The sequence below is a fragment of the Periplaneta americana genome, chromosome 1 (genome assembly GCF_040183065.1).
Source record: "Periplaneta americana isolate PAMFEO1 chromosome 1, P.americana_PAMFEO1_priV1, whole genome shotgun sequence".
NCBI classification, from domain to species: Eukaryota; Metazoa; Arthropoda; class Insecta; order Blattodea; family Blattidae; genus Periplaneta; species Periplaneta americana.
In genome coordinates, this window is record NC_091117.1 from 138,386,566 (window position 1) to 138,410,271 (window position 23,706).

Sequence of the window (23,706 nt, forward strand, 5' to 3'; positions counted from 1 at the left end):
GCATCTATTACATGTGAGTTTGTATACACCTGTTTGGTCGTATTTATTTTTTTGTGTTTTTTGTGTTGAGATGTCTTTGTAGTGTGTTTTCTGTTCTGTATGTTCTGTTGTATTTCTGCTTTCTGAATGAAGATGCGATCTTATGTGTGCTTTTGTTTTCATATGTTAGTGTGATGTATTTCTTGTGTTCTTGTGTTTGTGTTGTGTTTTGCGTGTTTTTGTGTTTGTTAAGTTTTTGTTTTGTCTTTCTTATGATGTTCGAGATGACGCCGAGATCTAGTAGGCTCTGAGGATGGTGCGTGAAGCACTGAAACAGCTGTAAGCCGCACAAATCTTACATAATTAACACGAGTAAGTCCGCTAGTTAACCAATTAATTATATTCAAGTGTTAAAAGTAGTGTACGCAAGATTCAAAATGGATTTAATTAAGTCTAATTATTATCAATCACTGGATTAATGAAGCGTTGTATCATATTCTAGTTCCTCAAGCCAACATCATTAACTTATACTAATTTTCATTGACATATTATCCCTTTCTGACCACCAAATACATAAAATTTATAACATTGATCATTGTATTAACTTGTTAAATTTACTTTCATGATGTTGATTTGAAAAAGACGTAATAAGAAGAATGAGTATGCACTGTAACTCACCACAGAAGTCAGCTAAGCAGGGGGAGCAGCAGAACGATGTCAATATGTCAGCGAAACACTTTTACATACATATGCCAAATACTTTTACTGTATATGCAATGTATGTAGTTTTATGTATAACATGTCTGAATCAATAGTAAACACTAGTTCCAACACTAATTAATAAAATGAATTTAAAAACACAGCATATTAATACAGCAATATAGGTTATTGAAAAAATTAACCTTACTGATTATTATTTTATTTTTTATTACACCTGAAATTTTTTAAGATTTTTGCGAGGCTAGTGAGCTTTTGTTGATGTTTTCTGTCTGTTGGCTTTTTAATTCTGGGATCAATTGAGGACGTAGCTGCAATAAGGGCCCATAGCCCCCTAGGCGCTTTTTCCGGAGAATCCATAAATCAATTCTCCATAGTTTCTTTGTTATACCCACAAAGTTTCGTTGAGAAATTTTGAACAACAGTGCTAGTAAACCTGTTTATTTTAATATATGTTAAAGGCCCTTTATCTATAGAACATATTCATACATGAAAAACAGTCAATATAGCGCTGGCCTTCTGTGCTTGAGGTTGCGGGTTCGATCCCGGCCGAGGTCGATCGCATTTAAGTAAGCTTAAATGCGACAGGTTCATGTCAGTAGATTTACTGGCATGTAAAAGAACTGCGGGACAAAATTCCGGTACACCAGCGATGCTGATATAACCTTGGCAGTTACGAGCGTCGTTAAATAAACCATAATTTTTTACATGAAAAACTGCCCTCGAAGTCAGGATCTTCAATCAGCGTCTAGAGTTCCACTGAAGAAAAGTACAGTTAAGGATGTCAGAGACTTATTTACATATGTGAAAGAGGAAAGCCGCTCATTTTATGAGTCTCTTTTCCAATCTTCTGAGACTATGGAAGATCAAGAGGAGAGTGAAAATGATGACTGATGAGAATGGAAATTATGTGGAAAATATGGATGTGGAATGAACAAATAAAATGTCCTATCTTGTTTGAGAAACATTTTTTACTATTCAACAAGTTCATGATGTGTTACCTTGTTTGATAAACTTCTATTCCTTATTTTGTTTAGAAAACATTTTTAACTTTTCAAAATGTTCGTGATTTGTTATTTTGTGTGGAAAAAATGTCATAAAGTGTAAATATCCATAATTCGTTATTTTGCTTTCAAAACATTTATAACTTTTCGAAATGTTCGTTATTTGCTCTATTATGTGGAAAATATCTCAAGTTCTAAAAATGTTACTGAATATTATTAATAATATTGCTGTATTTTATATAAAAATATAAAAAAATAATAAATTTTATAAAGACTACACACAGCTTATATTCATTTTTGAATTGAAAGTACGTTCTCCAGAAAAGGGGCCCATAACATGCATTACTTTTATACATTATTCTTTGCATATATAATATTGGATTAAAATGCTTTTAGCATTTCTGTTATATTATATAAAAACACAATACTTATTATCCAGCAGTTTCATATTCATTGGTTATTACAGTTAGTGCACTGCTTTAAAAGTTTCAACTCTACATATATCTCAGAACAGCATTTTGGAGTATGGGCCCTTACTGCAGCTACGTCCTCAATTGAAGTGATAGACAAACGGAGACAGTCAGAAATTTTTACGCGGTTCCTGTATTTCGTTTCAAGCACGGTCATAGCAGAAAATGGAGTTTCACAACGTACACAGTGGAAAAACAAGGAAGAAATCTTATTGCTATTTCATGTAAATTTTGATATTAATTTTTCATTCTTATCCAAAATTTCGAGTTAGTCATAGATTTATAAGTATTTTCCAGTCCTTTGTGTGATAATTCAAAAAAGGGCTGTATCTTTATGCTCAACAAAAGAGTTCACAACCCACATGTTTTATTGCAGTCGGCTTACAGGCAATTTTTAGGCCGTTATAAACAGAGGTATTTCCTTTTCCGAATGTTGAAAGATTTATGTCTGAAGAATTGCCTATCATTAAAAATGTCCCTTACTCACTGACGTTTGCTACACACATGTTATTTAGTTAGATTTTAGAATTTAATGTTTAGAGACGATCTGGATCTGCGCTTTCCGAAACAATCACGAAAATTATTCTCCTAAGAATAATTCCATTATAAAATATTTATTCGCTGAAGATTCTTAGAAAAGTAAAATGACAAGTTGGAAGAGAATATCTCGCGGCCCGGTATAATTGATGCCAGGGCCTGGCGGTTGAGAAACACTGACCTAGTGGTTTCCGCTCACTGATTCTGCTTGCTTGCTTTATGCGGAATGTTCCATCGATTTATTATGGTTAGAAGAGCCGACTTATAAATAGGGGACCCTGTACATTGATGGACGGACGGATGGATTGTTGGGTCTTTCAAAAAGAATGAACGGATTTCATTAAGCTATATTTCCCGACAGACATTAGTACAAGATTGCAACCAAGACACATGTATTTGACTGATGTAGCAGTTTTGTTCCCTCTCCTACAAGTATTCAATATGACCACAACTCGCAGCACGGACCACATCAAGGCGATAGGCGAATTCTCTCAAACGAGTTGCAACATATCACGATCCACTGAGTTGACCACACATGTTATCCGCTCTTTAAGGTCATCCAGGGTAGTGGGTAGTGGCGGAACATAAACATTGTCCTTGACGTATCCCCACAGGAAGAAGTCGCAAGGAGTGAGGTCTGGGGATCTTGAAGGCCATGTGGAAAGAGCACGATCCTGAGCACTTCTGCAACCAATCCACCGTTGAGGCACTGTTCCATTCAAAAATGCTCGCACTGGCAAGCTCTAATGGGGTGGTGCTCCATCTTGCTGAAAAACGTCACGTGGGTGTGTTTTCAGCAAAGGGAAGAGCCAGGAGCCAGGTTCGTAACATTTCGAGATAGCTTTGCCCTGTGACAGTGTCATTCTGGAAGAAGAAAGTGCCATAAACCCTGATGTTACTCACCGCGCAGAACACATTCACCTTAGGAGAAGCTCGTTCGTTCTCAATAATTGTTTCACGTGGGTGTTCCCCAAATCCGAACATTGTGATGATTGACATGACCATTGATGTGGAAGGTTGCTTCGTCATTAAAAATCATTCGTGAAACGATGTTATCATCACCTTTCGTGTCCAACATCACAGCACAGAATTCCACCTCTTTCCCCTTGTCAGCATGTGTCAGTACCTGAATCAGCTGCATTCTGTACGGTTTCATGTGTAGATGTCTTTTCAGAACACGCCAGACAGTTGAACCGCTCATCTGAAGCTCACGGCTAGCTTGAGATATGAACTTCCGTGGACTCAGCTGAAAGCCTCTAGGATTCTCTCCGCGTTTTCTTCTGAAGTTCGCGGTCGGCCAGGGCTTTTTCCCTTACACAAACATCCACTGTCCTTAAACTGTTGGAACCACCGTCGGGTGTTCTTGGGAGAGGGGCTGTACTGCACGTTGTTAAATCTCCTACGGAAAGCACGTTGCACTGTGACCACAGAATTGGTCCTCGCGAACTCAAAAACACAGAACGCTTTTTGCAGAAGTGATTCTGCTTCTGAAAGTCACGCGGCAAATGCTATGAGCAACAGGTCGGTTGGGTCGGGAGGAGGGGTCGGGAAGAGGCTACTATATACGTATTCCGAATCTCACCCCGGTGGCATCAATGACGTCACGTTGCAGCGAAATAAGAAACAAAACTGCTGTATTGTTTGTAATGAGCACAACGTAAAAATAAATATGTTAATGGCTTATGAGCGAACATGTCAACAGACCCGTTATTACTACCGGTTCAAGAAATAAATTGTTTATGCTCTATTTTCTTTGAACTAGATGGGAGTACGAAAATTTCGCAAAATTTTGCTAGCGTAGCACAGACAACAACTTGTACAATCGCCATGACAGCCATCGATCCTTCCAGCAGTTTTGTTCCTTATTTCGCTGCAACGTGACGTCATTGATGCCACCGGACCGGTGAGATTCGGAATACGCTGATATACAAGAACCAATCAGATTCACTGATGGCGGCTGATGGAGACTGCCACCACCTCTGCAAGTTGATGGCACCAGTGCGACACCGGTGGAGCATCAATGACGTCATCGGTGGAATTCGGAACACCGTGATGCCATCGGATTGCTCACCGGTGAGATTCGGAATACACTGATGGCGGCTGATGGAGACTGCCACCACCTTTGCAAGTTGATGGCACCGGTGCGACACCGGTGGAGCATCAATGACGTCATCGGTGGAATTCGGAACGCCGTGATGCCATCGGATTGCTCACCGGTGAGATTCGGAATACGCAGTTAAGCGGCCGAGCTTGGAACTACAGTGCCATGTTGCCAGTATGGACTACCATGCCACCAGCTGATGGAAGGTAGCAATTGTCGTTAAGATGGCTGACGTTAAAACATTCATTGACAATTGACGCGAAGGTAAAAAAACAATACAAAAATCGACAGAGAATCAAAGACGAAACGTACCAATGTTAATATTGTGTGCACAATAATGTCGCCAAGAGAGTTATTAAGCACTCGCCACATGGCAACTAAGTTTGGCAACTCAACCGTTATTACTAGTACCATAGCAACAGGCCTACCACGCTGTGTGACATTCAGTTGTTTTTCCGATCGCAACGCTCCTGTCATGTTCCATCTTTAAAAAAAAAAACAAGTATATATACTATATTATATAACGTCTTTGGGACGAGGAGGCACGACAAAGCACTCTACCGGCAATTATTCGAAACTTGAATATACGCTCTTTGTAATGGCATGCGACTCGTTCTACTGCGTTGCTTGCGTACAACGAAATAAAGCTTCGAAATCGGTTCATCCTTTTTGAAAGACACTGGAAAGTTTGTATGGTATATAAATTATTATTATTATTATTATTATTATTATTATTATTATTATTATTATTATTATTATTATTATTATTATTATTATTATTATATGAATCAAAGCGTAAATGGATGGATGAATTCATGATAAATAGATAAAGTATGATTTCGAATGTATTGAATTATTGTTCCCATTTTTTAGTACAAAAGTTTAATAACATTTTAATTTTGCCTCTCTCTTTAAGCTGAAGAACAAAAAGATAAGATTCTTAAAGCCATGGATGTGTTTAATAAACACACATGTGTACAATTTCGACCATACAAGAAATACGACAGAGACTTCATTGTTATTCAGTCAAATGATCCAGGCTGCTACTCATATGTTGGTCGACTGGATAAAGGGCAAGTTGTAAACTTTCATGAGAAATGTTTGCTGCATGGAACATTAATGCATGAATTTCTACATGTTTTGGGATTTTACCACCAACACAGTGCGACTGAAAGGGATCATTACATCAAGATCAATTGGGAGAATATTAAAGAAGGTAATTCAATGTACTGATATAAATACAAAGCTTTCAGTTCGACTCCCGGCTGGGAACGCATATTACTTGGCCAGCTTAGACTGCATCCCTAACTTTCCGCGTATATTTACTTGTACAACTTTGATTCATAATAACGTGCACACAATTACATTATTTCTACTTCATAATTTATACTAACCTGTGTTACAGGAGTTGTTCAAAGTGTCCGTCTGTATTCACACATTCCCGATATCTGTCGATGAAATTGTTATTCACACCAATGCCAGTGCAGTGGCGCAATCGCCACTTTTACCACTACTTTATTGATATGATGTGATATATGATATAATATGTAGGGAGCGGATTTTTATGTGCTAAAAAATTTAAATATATTTATTTTTTATGTGTTAAAAAGTACGAAAATATTTGCTACAAATAAAAAAATATTTTTTTTAATGTGACAAAAATACCTTACTTAGCTTGAAAAAAAAATGTTACTAGGTACTCACCAACCATACTTGAGTGCTAGTAGTTGGCCGAGAATTGCAGTGAACAACAAAGGTCATCTCCAAATTCTCCATCACAAATGCTTCCGATTATCTCTGAACGACGATTTATACTGTGAAAACGACCTTTCCACATCACAGGACGTCAGACATGCATATTTAAAGAGAGGAATGTCACAAACTCAACACCGTCAATTTCACCTACAGGCACATACTCCAATACTTGAGTAACTTTACACATTTTTTATATCCACTGTTTTTTCCCAAACACATTCTGGAATTTGTCCCTTAGTACTTGTACTTCTGAACCTGGTAGCGAGTCTAGTTTAATTTTCACGGCACGCACCTCCCTGTTTCAGACGAGGTTTTTGGATGTTTCCAGTTTTTTTTATGGTGTCACACAAAAAGCTTAGATTTGCTACTGGAAAGCCAAATCGTTTTTTAAACAACCATCTTTCAGTATATCTTGAAGGATATCGATTGATGAAGCCCGATAACAAGGAATCACAACAAGATATATTGCCTTACTTGATAGACATGAACGAGAGGCGAGAGATTTGTTTAAATTAAATAATGTTCATACGCGAGCTCTTATCTGTTGTGTTTCACAAACAAAGCGTGGAATGAAATCATCTTCAGCAACAATAAACATTCCTAATTATGTGTTGCAAGATCTCTCCACCTTGCCCACGTTAATTTATTCTCTAATAATAACACTGATATGCTGCCTAGCAGTTCTCAGAAGTTGAGGCGATACTATTACAAAAATGGATCACGGATACACCACACAGCGCTTAGAAACACGAAGCAACCAATAATTCTTAAAAAGATAACGTACTTCTGAGTGATATAATTGATATAGTTTTAAAATATTTAAAAGTTCTTGTAAAAATTATTTAAGTAAAACAACACCAAGATTTGTGTGTTTATAATACATTTCCTGAAAATATGTATTTTTTGTGAAAATATATGTTTTTATGTCAAAATTCGGGTTTTAAACTTGAAACTTCATGTTCGGAATTTTTAACTTTGTTAATTGTGTTTTATCACACACAAAAATAATATTTAATTACATAGAAATCCGCTCCTTAATAATATATGATATGATATGATATGATATGATATGATATGATATGATATGATATGATATGATATGATATGATATATGATATGATATGATATGATATGATATGATATGATATGATATGATATGATATGATATGATATATGATATGATATGATATGATATGATATGATATGATATGATATGATATGATATATGATATGATATGATATGATATGATATGATATGATATGATATGATATGATATGATATGATTGATATGATATAATATATATGATATGATATGATATATACAGGGTGTAAGGGGTATATGTGCCGTTCTTTTCACAGTAGTTGGGGGCGGTCTACAGGATAAAGAAATGGCCATACAACATAGGGTCAAACTTAATAGTTTTCCCAGAAAAAATATTTCTTTTCTTATTTTATTTGCGTTATACTGCTTATATCGTTAGTAAAATTACAAAAACAATTACATCAGTAGGTATATTTAGCAAAGAGTTAATATTAGTTTAAATACATATTTGTGTGTTCTATTACGTTTTCGTGAAATTAAATAACATTGAATGCTTAAATTTGTTAATATTCTGGCGTGAGAGACGTGGCAACGTTCAGCAGGCAGTACTCTGCACAGACGTAAGTACAGACCAGTTACTTTATGGTGACAGCTCTGGCCTGGCGACTCAGCGGTTTGGGCGAGTTCACTGTTTGTTCGAAGGGGTGTTACTCTTAGTCTTCCCCTGGCTGCGTTAGCGGTCACATCTTGGGAACGTTAGTGTAGGCGTACAATCGCGCTAAGGACGTACTACACCACCACTGTCTTGTATATTGCAATTTAGTGTGTTTGTTACGTACATTTCATTTAGTTACTTAAATAGTTGTAGTGCTTCTGTTTTGTATTGTTTAGTATGTAGTATTTATTGTCTAGATTCACTGCTATTTTCTGTTTGTGAAAATGCTGCCTGTTAGAAGCAAACTGAAAGGTCGGGTTTTGCATTCGCAGTCGCGAGAAGTCGTGAGCAACGTGTAGCGCTTTATGAAGACAGCGTCGGAAGAAAAACGTAACAAATGTTGGAAAATTTGTAGCAGAGTTTACCGCTGTGTCTGAGAGCTGTGTTAGCCAAATAATAAGGGAGACTAAAGACATTGATAATCGGCGCCAAAATCAACTGTGGACAACTTTAATGAAGTTGTCATAAGACGAACCAAAGCACGAGTTCTATATTTCACAGAAATAGCGGCCCACACTTAAAATATATATATATATATATATATATATATATATATATATATATATATATTATTGGAATTGAAAGACTGTCGACTTTCAGGGAGGTATCTCGACTTTGAGGAAAGTTATTTTGAAATTAGGATTTCATTGAAAAAAAAAACACACACAAAATAATCGCCAAATTCTGGTCGAGCATGACAGCATTAAGGCCAAAAGTTTGCAGTATTTGAGGAAAATAAAGAAGTACAGAGAAGAGGGCCGCTCCATCTTTTACATGGATGGTGATGATGGTGGTGGTGGTGGTGGTGGTGGTGGTGGTGGTGGTGGTGGTGGTGGTGGTGGTGGTGGGAAAGGTAACAGTGAAGCACTGATGAACATTACCGGTATTTCCGCATGAGTAGGTATATTTCATTGTTAATTAGTTATTAACTGTTAAATATAGCGATTCGATTGCTGCTCATTGTATTTCCACATTACTATTTATTAGTGATTATTGTTCCGAACTGCTGCTCATTTTATTTCCACATTAGTTTACTTCTTTAGTGTTTATTATTGTTTCGAACTCCTGCTAATTGTATTTCCATTAGTTTACTACTTTAGTGTTTATTAGTGACTATTGTTCCGAACTGCTGCTCATTGTATTTCCACATTAGTTTACTTCTTTAGTGTTTATTATTGTTTCGAACTCCTGCTAATTGTATTTCCATTAGTTTACTACTTTAGTGTTTATTAGTGACTATTGTTCCGAACTGCTGCTCATTGTATTTCCACATTAGTTTAATTCTTTAGTGTTTATTATTGTTCCGAACTTCTGCTAATTGTATTTCCATTAGTTTTCCACATTAGTTTACTTCTTTAGTGTTTATTATTGTTCCGAACTCCTGCTCATTGTATGTCCATTAGTTTACTACTTTAGTGTTTATTAGTGACTATTGTTCCGAACTGCTGCTCATTGTATTTCCACATTAGTTTACTTCTTTAGTGTTTATTATTGTTCCGAACTCCTGCTCATTGTATTTCCACATTAGTTTACTTCTTTAGTGTTTATTATTGTTCCGAACTGCTGCTCATTTTATTTCCACATTAGTTTACTTCTTTAGTGTTTATTATTGTTCCGAACTGCTGCTCATTGTATTTCCATGTTAGTTTACTTCTTTAGTGTTTATTATTGTTCCGAACTGCTGCTCATTTTATTTCCACATTAGTTTACTTCTTTAGTGTTTATTATTGTTCCGAACTGCTGCTCATTGTATTTCCATGTTAGTTTACTTCTTTAGTGTTTATTATTGTTCCGAACTGCTGCTCATTGTATTTCCACATTAGTTTACTTCTTTAGTGTTTATTATTGTTCCGAACTGCTGCTCATTTTATTTCCACATTAGTTTACTTCTTTAGTGTTTATTATTGTTCCGAACTGCTGCTCATTGTATTTCCACATTAGTTTACTTCTTTAGTGTTTATTATTGTTCCGAACTGCTGCTCATTTTATTTCCACATTAGTTTACTTCTTTAGTGTTTATTGTTGTTCCGAACTTCTGCTAATTGTATTTCCATTAGTTTTCCACATTAGTTTACTTCTTTAGTGTTTATTATTGTTCCGAACTCCTGCTCATTGTATCTCCATTAGTTTACTACTTTAGTGTTTATTAGTGACTATTGTTCCGAACTGCTGCTAATTGTATTTCCACATTAGTTTACTTCTTTAGTGTTTATTATTGTTCCGAACTTCTGCTCATTGTATTTCCACATTAGTTTACTTCTTTAGTGTTTATTATTGTTCCGAACTCCTGCTCATTGTATGTCCATTAGTTTACTACTTTAGTGTTTATTAGTGACTATTGTTCCGAACTGCTGCTCATTGTATTTCCACATTAGTTTACTTCTTTAGTGTTTATTATTGTTCCGAACTCCTGCTCATTGTATTTCCACATTAGTTTACTTCTTTAGTGTTTATTATTGTTCCGAACTGCTGCTCATTTTATTTCCACATTAGTTTACTTCTTTAGTGTTTATTATTGTTCCGAACTGCTGCTCATTGTATTTCCATGTTAGTTTACTTCTTTAGTGTTTATTATTGTTCCGAACTGCTGCTCATTTTATTTCCACATTAGTTTACTTCTTTAGTGTTTATTATTGTTCCGAACTGCTGCTCATTGTATTTCCATGTTAGTTTACTTCTTTAGTGTTTATTATTGTTCCGAACTGCTGCTCATTGTATTTCCATGTTAGTTTACTTCTTTAGTGTTTATTATTGTTCCGAACTGCTGCTCATTTTATTTCCACATTAGTTTACTTCTTTAGTGTTTATTATTGTTCCGAACTGCTGCTCATTGTATTTCCACATTAGTTTACTTCTTTAGTGTTTATTATTGTTCCGAACTGCTGCTCATTGTATTTCCACATTAGTTTACTTCTTTAGTGTTTATTATTGTTCCGAACTGCTGCTCATTGTATTTCCATGTTAGTTTACTTCTTTAGTGTTTATTATTGTTCCGAACTGCTGCTCATTGTATTTCCATGTTAGTTTACTTCTTTAGTGTTTATTATTGTTCCGAACTGCTGATCATTGTATTTCCATGTTAGTTTACTTCTTTAGTGTTTATTATTGTTCCGAACTGCTGCTCATTGTATTTCCACATTAGTTTACTTCTTTAGTGTTTATTATTGTTCCGAACTGCTGCTCATTTTATTTCCATATTAGTTTACTTCTTTAGTGTTTATTATTGTTCCGAACTGCTGCTCATTGTATTTCCATGTTAGTTTACTTCTTTAGTGTTTATTATTGTTCCGAACTGCTGCTCATTTTATTTCCACATTAGTTTACTTCTTTAGTGTTTATTATTGTTCCGAACTGCTGCTCATTGTATTTCCATGTTAGTTTACTTCTTTAGTGTTTATTATTGTTCCGAACTGCTGCTCATTTTATTTCCACATTAGTTTACTTCTTTAGTGTTTATTATTGTTCCGAACTGCTGCTCATTGTATTTCCATGTTAGTTTACTTCTTTAGTGTTTATTATTGTTCCGAACTGCTGCTCATTTTATTTCCACATTAGTTTACTTCTTTAGTGTTTATTATTGTTCCGAACTGCTGCTCATTTTATTTCCACATTAGTTTACTTCTTTAGTGTTTATTATTGTTCCGAACTGCTGCTCATTGTATTTCCATGTTAGTTTACTTCTTTAGTGTTTATTATTGTTCCGAACTGCTGCTCATTGTATTTCCAATGTTAGTTTACTTCTTTAGTGTTTATTATTGTTCCGAACTGCTGCTCATTTTATTTCCACATTAGTTTACTTCTTTAGTGTTTATTATTGTTCCGAACTGCTGCTCATTGTATTTCCATGTTAGTTTACTTCTTTAGTGTTTATTATTGTTCCGAACTGCTGCTCATTGTATTTCCACATTAGTTTACTTCTTTATTGTTTATTATTGTTCCGAACTGCTGCTCATTTTATTTCCACATTAGTTTACTTCTTTAGTGTTTATTGTTGTTCCGAACTGCTGCTCATTGTATTTCCATGTTAGTTTACTTCTTTAGTGTTTATTATTGTTCCGAACTGCTGCTCATTTTATTTCCACATTAGTTTACTTCTTTAGTGTTTATTATTGTTCCGAACTGCTGCTCATTGTATTTCCATGTTAGTTTACTTCTTTAGTGTTTATTATTGTTCCGAACTGCTGATCATTGTATTTACATGTTAGTTTACTTCTTTAGTGTTTATTATTGTTCCGTACTGCTGCTCATTGTATTTCCACATTAGTTTACTTCTTTAGTGTTTATTATTGTTCCGAACTGCTGCTCATTTTATTTCCACATTAGTTTACTTCTTTAGTGTTTATTATTGTTCCGAACTGCTGCTCATTGTATTTCCATGTTAGTTTACTTCTTTAGTGTTTATTATTGTTCCGAACTGCTGCTCATTTTATTTCCACATTAGTTTACTTCTTTAGTGTTTATTATTGTTCCGAACTGCTGCTCATTGTATTTCCATGTTAGTTTACTTCTTTAGTGTTTATTATTGTTCCGAACTGCTGCTCATTTTATTTCCACATTAGTTTACTTCTTTAGTGTTTATTATTGTTCCGAACTGCTGCTCATTGTATTTCCATGTTAGTTTACTTCTTTAGTGTTTATTATTGTTCCGAACTGCTGCTCATTGTATTTCCACATTAGTTTACTTCTTTAGTGTTTATTATTGTTCCGAACTGCTGCTCATTGTATTTCCATGTTAGTTTACTTCTTTAGTGTTTATTATTGTTCCGAACTGCTGCTCATTGTATTTCCATGTTAGTTTACTTCTTTAGTGTTTATTATTGTTCCGAACTGCTGCTCATTGTATTTCCATGTTAGTTTACTTCTTTAGTGTTTATTATTGTTCCGAACTGCTGCTCATTTTATTTCCAGGTTAGTTTACTTGTTTAGTGTTTATTAGTGACTATTGTTCCGGAGTATGAAGTGAACACAGTGACAGGAGCTCAAAATTATGCAGACGCTGCAACGTGAGACTTCATTTCTAATATGACTGTATTTCCCTCCCTCCATTCGCCCCGTCACGGGTCGGTCTCCCTCCCACAGTCGAACCTTTTCCTCTCTCGCGTCGACGAGCTGTCACCATAAAGTAACTGGGCTGTACATGTCAGCTGAGTTCAAGCTCCTTGTCCGTAGGTATACTGTCTTCGTAATTCAAGTGAGACAAGAAGGATGTACCGTCAACCTTTTCCTCAAAGAAGGTTACTAATCGGCGAACTTTTGTAGCAGTTTCTCAACGATGTTTAGAAACTAGGAGTCTCTTATCCGTTTCGAAAATCACACAACCAGAAATTTGTTTTAAAATGATACTGCTTTACAGAAGCGGAAGAGATGAAAATTTTGCATTAGAAAAAAAGTTCGTGTGATTTTATGCAGAAAATCAGTATTATTTATTTTTTAGACATACAATACAAAATGGAGCAATATTGTTACATAAAATGTGCGTGTGTATGTGTATATGTATATGTGTGTGCGTATATATATATATAATATGCATAGTGTTCTGCCAAAGGGCAGATCTTTAATTGCAAACCCAGCTTTCTCCAATCTTTCCTATTTTCTGCTTTCCTCTTAGTCTCCGCATATGATCCATACACCTTAATGTTGTCTATCATCTGATATCTTTCGCTCCGAACTTGTTCTCTCGTTCACCATTCCTTATATTATGTATGTATATTATATTCCTACTCACTAATCCCTTACAAATATCTCAAAGTAACAAATTTGGCCTACACCGAAATAAAAATAATAAATCACTGCATTTACACATCTACTGGCACTTATACCAGAAATAGTCTCATATATGTGTATATGTATATATTTTTATTGTTATTTATGTACGATGGCTGGAGAGGGCGTCCTGCGCGTATAAGACCCTAAAACGGCCTCTGGCTCAAAGCCAGAAATGTCAATAAACAACAACAGTTAGGGCCTACTTTCATTCTATAATGTCTTATGGTATAATAAATAGTTTTGTAACGTGTAGAGACTGGGAAAACAATTTAATAAAATCATCCGAATCATACTCATTCATTTCATAGGCAGTCTTGCAGATCGCATTAAGAAAAACTTAAGAATATTAACATTTCCTTCAGTATTTGCTGAAACTTTTGTCGTACGTACACGACAATTTTGCTTCGTTAGGTTATTCTTTTAAGCTTTCCTTCTAGGAATATGTCAAGTGTTTTAAATTTAGCGTACATACGTTCTGTATTTTAGATTAAGTTAATAGTACATACGTCAAATTTTTGACGAAACACTAGGATTTCCCACTTCAGTTTAAGTGATTTATGCAAACGAAATTTTGAAAACTGCTCGACTCCAGGCTTAGGACTTATCGTCACGCCCACTTTGTTTGGGCGCTTATTTTAATGGCGGACGTACTTTCAATTTTCTTCAAACATGGCGGCGCAATGGCCACTCTATAATCTCTCTTCTAATTCGGTGGTTGCTATAGTAGCCGTCGTGCTCTAACGTATCGTTTGCTATACTATCCTATATAACGTCTTTGTTGCTACCTGTTGCTTACACACCTGCTTCCATTTACGCTGCGTATGTGTCATAAATTGTGAATTTTCCCTCTTCACTCAGTTTCACTCGTGAATTTTTCCAATTTAACTTTTCGATTTTTGATTGTTGCATAGGGGCCTAATTGAGATTCTAGCCTGGTTTATTGAGAATCATTTGACATCACTGTGACAGTTCTGTCTTTTCTCATTCTCGAGTTATACTGCATCGGCTGCCTCGCGAACCGCCAATTCGTGCCTCTACTTCCCTCCTCCCCATGTATAGTTAGATGACATCACGCGCTCCAACTGCTTTCACGTTGGATAATTCATCCTTCATCTATCGATCGTCGTTTATTTCGTTGAAATATGTTGCGAAGTTTAGAAATTATAGGCGCTTCAAAATTGGCCTGAAAATGAGTCGGTCGACTTCACTGCATAACAAATTTTGACTTTTTTTTTTTGCGCTGGGCATGTGATACATGTTTTCTATATCATTTGAACCTCCTGAATACGAATATGACAATAAAAAACAGTTGTTGGTTACGGTTTTTGAGAAATGTTCGAATTTATATCTATTCAAAGTACTGGTTTATATAATGACAATAAGGTTAAATACTCATTGTTCAGAAAATTACAGCTTTCTTTTTCTGCATTTTCTTTTATACTGAGCATCAGGTACATCACGAGGTAAAGTCCAACAATAGTCTGCTAGTATATTGGTACTCCATTATCCTTGATATCTTTTTACCGTAGCTGAAATTTCTTGATGAAAGCGCTCACCATGCTCATCACTGAAATCGCCACAATTCTCGGGGAAAAAGTCAAGATGGGAGTGAAGGAAATGAATTTTCAGGAACATGTTACAACTCATAGTTTCATACGCCAACAGTAAATTTTGCACTAGTTCTTCACAATTCTCACTTCTACGGTTACCCAGAAAATTTAATACAACCTCTTTGAATGCAATCCAGGTGGCTTTCTCTTTTCCTTCCAACAAAGATTCGAAGTGATTGTTCTTCATTATTTCTCTAATTTGTGGTCCATTGAAACTCCCGCTTTTATTTTCGAGTCACTAATAGCAGGAATTTTTTCCTGGATATGTTTAAATGCCTCAGTTTCATGATTAATCCCTTTAATCCTAAATTGATGTGTAAAGGGAGTTGATGTATAATATTTTTCTTCCCTGGCACTAGTGATTGTCATGTTGGCCATACTTTTATTTTATAATGCTTATCTCGAGCGTAACTGCCCCATTCGCACAGAAAGCAGCAAAATTTTGTGTAGCCTAATTGCATTCCAAGAAACAATGCTACAACCTTCAAATCCGCAATATAAACCATTCGTACTTTGAATATTATCATTAAACAGTTTACAGCAGAACGCCGGAGAGAGCAGTCGCGTGTGCACAACTCGCTAACACAGTATAAAGGCTATTGGCCTGAGGAAGAAGCGAAGAATACAGTAAGAGAAGATGGAGCAGTGGTTACAGAAAGATACATCAGGAAATGATAAAGTAAGTGAATTAAGTAGAGAGGAAAGGAATAATAAGGCAGACTCGAATCAAGTAGAAGTAGAAATGAAGAACCAGGCTTTAGAAAACTTAAGACTAAAAGTAGAACACATCAGTGAAAAGATAGAAGAGTTGATGGCAGAGAATAACAAATTAAAGAAGAAGATGAGTGACTACGATCTGAAGATGAGGAAAAATAACTTAATAATTTTAAGGTTCGAAGAAAGGGGCCAGGAAAAAGAGATGGATACCTTTTTAGAAAGTGAGAGATTTATGTGAAGTGATCTTTAATATCGAGTTGAGAGAAGAACATGTCGACCATACGTACAGTTAGGGAACGGGACCAAAAGACCTATCTTCTTGAGCTTTATGAATACAAAAATAAGGGAAGCTATTCTGAATAACCTAGGACGGCTCTGTGGTTCAGGAGTGAGAGTGGAAACAGATGTGCCATTTGAAGTAAGAAATAGAAGAAAACAGCTACTACCTTATATGAAAGCAGCTAGGGCGTAGGGTCACTTTGCTAAAATGTACGAGGATAAACTGAAAGTGAACGGGAAATGGTATGATCTGGAGTTTTGCCTGAGGAATGAAGATCATTCAGAATTTGGACTAACGAGAAGAACGAAAGAGGACAGTGGACATATTTCAACTTTGCAGAGGGAAGCAACGAGAAGGCAACAGAGTCTCGACGTTAGCTACATAAGCGGAGGGAAGGAGCAGAAGAAAATCATCCCAACTTCAAGGACAGAACAAGTGATTGTCGCAGATCAACACATGGTAACAGGAGCGAATAGTAATGAGTTCAGGAACCCACATGCTGACTGAGAATAGTGACAATGGATTAGGTGTAAGCAGAATAGTGAGAAAGTGAAAGTGAGCGCAAATAAGAATGAGTGAAAATAGTGAGAAAGGGTTAAGAGAAGTGAACAAGTGACAGCATAAAATTAGTACTAACATTTGAACGTTGGAACAGCAAATTAATAAAAGATCAAAAAACAAATAGGTCAAATAATTCAATATAATAATTTATAGAGAAAAATTGAAATTGAGATGTTAGTGAAAAGTAGTTAGAGGAAAAGGGGGGTGAGAAAGAAGTATATAATATTAGATATATTAGGATTAATGAACAAATAGAGAATAGCAAATTAAATGTAGGAGAAATACTGAAGGGGAGATTGACCAAGTAACAAAAAAAGGTATATAGTGTAATTGGGAGTTTTGATGTAGACGTGTACTGCAAATAATGTGTTATTGTAATAATATGTTAATGGTGGCACCGGATACAGAAATGTGAGGTACACCATTACATGTAAAAGAAGTGCTGTGAAGAAATATATATCATATCATATCGTATCATATCGTATCGTATCGTATCATATCATATATCATATCATATCATATATCATATCATATATCATATCATATCATATGATATATCATATATCATATCATATCATATCATATCATATCATATCATATCATATCATATATCATATCATATCATATCATATCATATCATATCATATCATATCATATCATATCATATCATATCATATCATATCATATCATATCATATTATCATTAAAGCACACTTTAAAAAAATACAGGAGATCTCCTGGTAAACTGAAGTGATTTCATGCTGTGAACCAGTTTCTCCCCCTCCAAATAGAACAGAAAAGGACAATAAAACAATTTCCGCGTCCAGAAGTGATTTTGACAGGGTGGTCTATTGCAAAATATAAACCACAGTAATGTCATTAAAGCTCACAATGAAATAAATACACATCTCAAGTAAAATCAGGTAAACTCAAGCGAATTCATACCGCGAACCTGTTTCACCCCCTCCAAATATATTCGTAAAAGGGCAATAAAATAATTTCCGTTTCTACAACTGCTTCTAACATGGTAGCCTACTATTACTATTTAATACGAGAAAAATAATAATAATAATAATAATACACATTGGCTACTTCATAGTAGTCGTGTAATATTCAATGAGGTGGGCGAGACCTCATACATAATGAATATGTGATGTATGGTAGCTAGTTATACTAATATTTTTTTTTTCACATAATGGGTTGTCACATTTGTAAAACAAAATAGTTACACACGAAATACGGTTAATTTTTTTTAAATAAAATGCATAGAGAATGAATTATATTGAGCATACCGAAAACCCAAACTGATGGAACATTTTGCTTGTTATTTTTTAATTCAGGAGGTCGAAATTAGTAAGAATTTGTTAGTTTTATGTCTGGCGCAAAATGACTGTTGACCAGTGAGCTTTCTGGAATGTCGTTTTAGTATTGGATCGAAATTACAGACATATTCACGTCAAAAATCATATGTAATATTATCTTAGAATTCTTTACTAAAACTATGGTCAGTAACTCCACTCTTTTACACCATCAGTATACTCGTATTTCACAAACTTTCCGCGCATAGTACTTTTTTTTTTTAATTTGTGGTATTATTCCATATAAAATTGTATTGATACTTGTACACCAATTATGTAGCAATTTTGATAAAAATTCATTCCGCGAATTATATTTGTGTGTACTAATTTAAATTTGTCATTGAAATAAAAGAGAAATTAATATCTTTATAACGCATTTATTACTTTTACTACATAGACTACTACAGACTACGTACATCTGAGTTAATTAGGATAATAATTATAGATGTTTCATTAAACATTGTATTTTTTCTACAGGCAGAGAGAGTCAATTTACAAAGGTCAAGAGTACGAGTTTTGGTGAGCCTTACGATTATAAAAGCGTGATGCATTACAGTCCATTTGCTTTTAGTAAAAACATGAGGCGCACAATTGAACCACTCGTAAGTACAGTTTTACACTGAGTGAACATAAAATACGTAGAAAAATAAATTAATAATAGCTCCCTTAATGTTTAAGATATACAACGTATTTTTATATCTTAATCTAAGAAAGAAACTACATGAAGTTGATAGTATCTCTCTCTCTCCCTTTCTCTTTCGTAAAGAAAAATACTATAAGTCCTTGATATACTTTCTCAGTTTATGTTTGAATTTATGATCTATCATAAAACACAGTCTATAGAGAATTAGTTACTTAAAACTCTTCATTATTGTCCGTAGTGATTCAGTAGCTCCTCCCCTTGTCTGTGTGACCTTGACAGATGACTCTTTTATCCAGTGGCGAATACTTGAATTCACGTCATTCACCCAAGCATCCCCATCTAGAAGCGACGCTCTGAACCTGTAGTAATTTTTGCCGCCGTAGGTGTTGCTCTCGGTGTCTCATGGCAGGCGAACTTCAATTCTCTTTCATAGTTTTTTTTATGGTCACCCAGCATTCTGAACCATATATAAATATTGAGACCATTATCATTTTATAAAATTTTTAAATGGTTTCTCTTCTAATCTCTCCAATCAATGTCCGTCTTATGATCCCGCATAAATATTGAAATTTACTAATTTTATTATTTATACCTCGAACTTTGTTTACACCTAAATATACAGTGTGGGCGGGAAGTAACTAGGTTTTATTAAATCGTTCTAGAATTTTTAATATCGATGAAATCATAATGAAAATAGTGTGTAGCCTACACATAGGTCATTAAGAGTTTAAACTTTCGCGCGTCGATAGTACAAACGGTGGCCGTGAGAGGAAGTACGCGCAACAATGGCAAAGATGACCACTCGCTTGTCTGTTCGCGAGCGAGCGGATATTTCCGCACCAGCGTACAGGTAATTAAGTATGGACACTTCGCGTCGGTAACTTTGATGTGCCCGGACTGATTTCAATGACCTTCAAGCCAGCTAGAGCGTGAGATTCTGCTTTCTCCCTAGAGTTGGCGCTGACATCACACCAGCTAGCAGTCGACACAGCGGAAATATAACACATATAATTAATACATCTAGGTACATTATGTACTCAAATAAAATAAATTGGATCCATAAAATAATAAATCCGTCATTAACTGTAATGTCTAGACTCTAGAGTTACTTTATAATGAGAGTTGAGACGTTGACCCAACAAAAATTAAAATATGTAATGATTTGATAGCACTGAAAATGGAAAAACAAAACTCTTATGAGAAGTAAAACCATATACCTATATTATATTATATACAAATATTAAAAGAATTCGATACTTAATTTTATAATATAATTTATTATATTTGAAATATAAAAAATATATTATTACAACTAGTTTGCCACTGAGAAATAAGGAAAAGCTGTTAACTTGAATTTATTTGAAGCAAAGCGTTACTGGATTATGCACTAAGGTAGGCGATGTTTGGATCCTGTGTCTCAACTCTATACTCTATCTTAGCGTATGCTCACCTCTAGCGCTTGAAAGTGGAACTAAACGCCGGCGCACAGAGAAACAAAACACAGGAAAATTCGCTCAGTGTCCATTCTTTATAATCCCTATTCGCTGGCTGCACGCTATGAAGTATACTTGTACAGAGATGGTGGCGTACGATGAAGGGAAGGAATGTCACAATTCGTCCTGAAACAATCAAGAATTGTCATAGGAAGCTAATGACCACAGGTTCGTTTAAGGATGCAGAAATATGTAACTGGCCGTTCACCTACGTCTCGGTCTGAGGAGAATGTGGCGATTGTGCGGAAAATGTTCAATCGTAGCCTGGCTAAATCAACACGTCAGGCAATTCACGAAAGCGGACTCACAAGGTACGCGGTACGTCAGGTGTTGCAGAAAGAATTGAATTACCGCACATGGAAACCCCATTATATGCAGCAGTAGACACCAGAAGACTTCGATAGCAGAATGGAGTATGGGGAGTTGATGCTGAGTTGGCACGAGAATTGGCTCAACTGTTTCAAAACATCCTCTGGAGTGATGAGGCCGTATTTCATTTGGGAGGTTTCGTTAATCGACACAATTGTCATTATTGGGCGGCACAAGATTCCGGTATGACGGTGGAGAAGATGCAGTCTCGTCCAAAAGTGACCGTGTGGTGTGGAATGACGGCCACAAATGTCATCGGGCTATATCTCCTGTGTGACACCATGAACGCGAAACTCTGTCATGGGATGCTTAAAGATTACGTTTGGCCAACGGTATCGAATGGGAAAACATCAACGACATTATCTTCATGCAGGACGGTGCACCACTTCACTTTGCAAATGTCGTGCGTGCGTACGTGGTTGGTTGAGAAGTTTCCGGGACGTTGGCTTGGGCAACGTGGACCTTACGAATGACCTGCAAGAAGTCCTGACCTGACTACCTGTGATTTTTTTATGGGGCTGGGCAAAAGATGAGGTGTACCAGACGGAACCTCGCACACTGGAAGAATTGGAAGCACGGATTCGGGCGTTATCACCAATGTTCCACGCTACTTCCTCCAGAAGACTGTGGATTCCATTACCGGCCGCTTGAGGAAATTGGTCGACGCCGCAGGTGCCTACGTTGAATTTTGTGGCATGCATCCATATTCTCAATTAATAATGCACACATAAAATTAATTTCAATAAATTAGCGTTGTGAATGTAGATTTTACACGCCCTTTTTAATACCTAGTTACTTCCCATTCACCCTGCACTACCAAATAGTTAAAATGCAAAACCTGTTCTAGTGGTTTATCGTTTAAGATGATGTTATATGTGCAGGTTCATGAAATGCCATCACTTTTGTTTTTGGTATAGAAAATTATTACAAAATTTGTTAATACAGTTGAACCTGCTTTATACGTAACTCTGTTCTGAGTAATAAGTATTTATACGTAAATTTTTGTAGTCGGAGTCTTCCATCCCAGTTTTTTAACTAGAGTTCTAACACAAGTATTGCCCCATCGAAGCCAATTGTATCTTTCAGTTTCATTCTTAATGCGCTAACTATTGGAACGCGTTTCTCGGAAATGTAAAAGTCATACACTATCTACGCACTACACTTTCATCAAACGCGTCTTGTTCTAAGACACTACTTTTAATTGTTTTCTTCTTATCGAAACACGTACCGTTGCCACTATCTATTTTCTTCGCTTCTGCCACGATTTTTGGACACTACTACGAGACACGCCTGCAGCCACTGTCACTCGCTTTTGAACTTTATGTAGAGGAATGTCTGTTCCTTGAGAAGCTTCCTTAGATGTAAACACGAGTGCATTGTTTATAACCATTTTAGTTTGACTATGACGCTTCTTCCCTTTTAATTTTGAAATAACTGGAGCCATATTCGTAACAGTAGGTCTAATTGCAACTTATTAACACTTACAGTAAATTAACTCTATAAATTATACACAATTGAAATGTTATATGCACACACACACACACGCACTCTAACTCTATATACACGATTTAAATAACTCTATAATACACAATTTAAATACCAATACCATATATACACGCACGCACTTTAACTCTATATACACGATTTTTATATACAGTATGACACACATTTATAATTGCTACAACTAAATACTTCCGTAATGTAATACAGGGAGACTACTACAAGCGCATATTATAGCGAGCAAGCGACTGACTGACAAAGTGATAAATGGTTTGCAAGTGGAATATACGCCTGACAAGAAATCGTTATCTACCGTTTGAATCTCAACGGTCTCTAAGCTTTCAGATCTTTCGCGTGAGCTGTAGGACTACACCTTAAAATATTCCTAAATGACTCATTATAATATTGTAAAATTTACATAAATTTATGACTGCAAAATTTTATCCAAATGCAATTTAAATATTAGCAAAAGTAAGATCATTTTTCTATGTTCTCTTACAGTATATAGGGCTTCTATGTAGGCCTATTGACTGCTGGCACGGTTTTTTGCTTCTCGGCCGCTGCAAGCAGCGCTCCCCCAATATAAATATGCCCTTGTGTCGGGGTAGTGTACATTCTTTCGCGAAGATGGTTAGACAGCTGACTCTAGAGCAACGCATTTTTGTGTGTAAAGTTTAATATAAATACGAATCAGTTCGTCGTGTTCGTGCGGAATTTATTCAGAAGTTCCCTGACCAATTACCTATTTCTACAACTGCAATTCATGGTATTGTGAACAGATTTGAATCTACAGGTTTAGCGAAAAAAAAAAAAAAAAAAACAAAACGTACAGTTCTAACAGAGGACAAATTAGACCAAATTGATGCATATCTTGAACGGCCGCCAATAAAATCACTCTCGAAATTAGCATAAAAAGTGGGGGTTTCAGTGTTTTCTGCACATGAAGCAACAAAATTGTTAAAACTGAAGCCTTATAAGTAGGCCTATGTCCATTGCTTATAATACGGCGATTCAGTAGCACGAGTGCGTTATTTTGAGTGTTTTTTTCGTCAGTGAGTGAAGATTTAATCGATCCATATCCCGTGTTAT

General features: G+C 35.7%; 1 protein-coding gene across 1 annotated transcript in view; it reads left to right on the top strand.

Moving 5' to 3' along the window:
- LOC138715103 (hatching enzyme 1.2-like) overlaps nucleotides 1-23,706 on the top strand; it is a 57,007-nt gene that overhangs the window by 27,503 nt on the left and 5,798 nt on the right. The window contains exons 4-5 of the mRNA XM_069848052.1: nucleotides 5,725-6,024; nucleotides 19,090-19,214. Coding sequence (XP_069704153.1) covers nucleotides 5,725-6,024; nucleotides 19,090-19,214 — 425 coding nt within the window. The remainder of the gene's footprint in view (nucleotides 1-5,724; nucleotides 6,025-19,089; nucleotides 19,215-23,706) is intronic.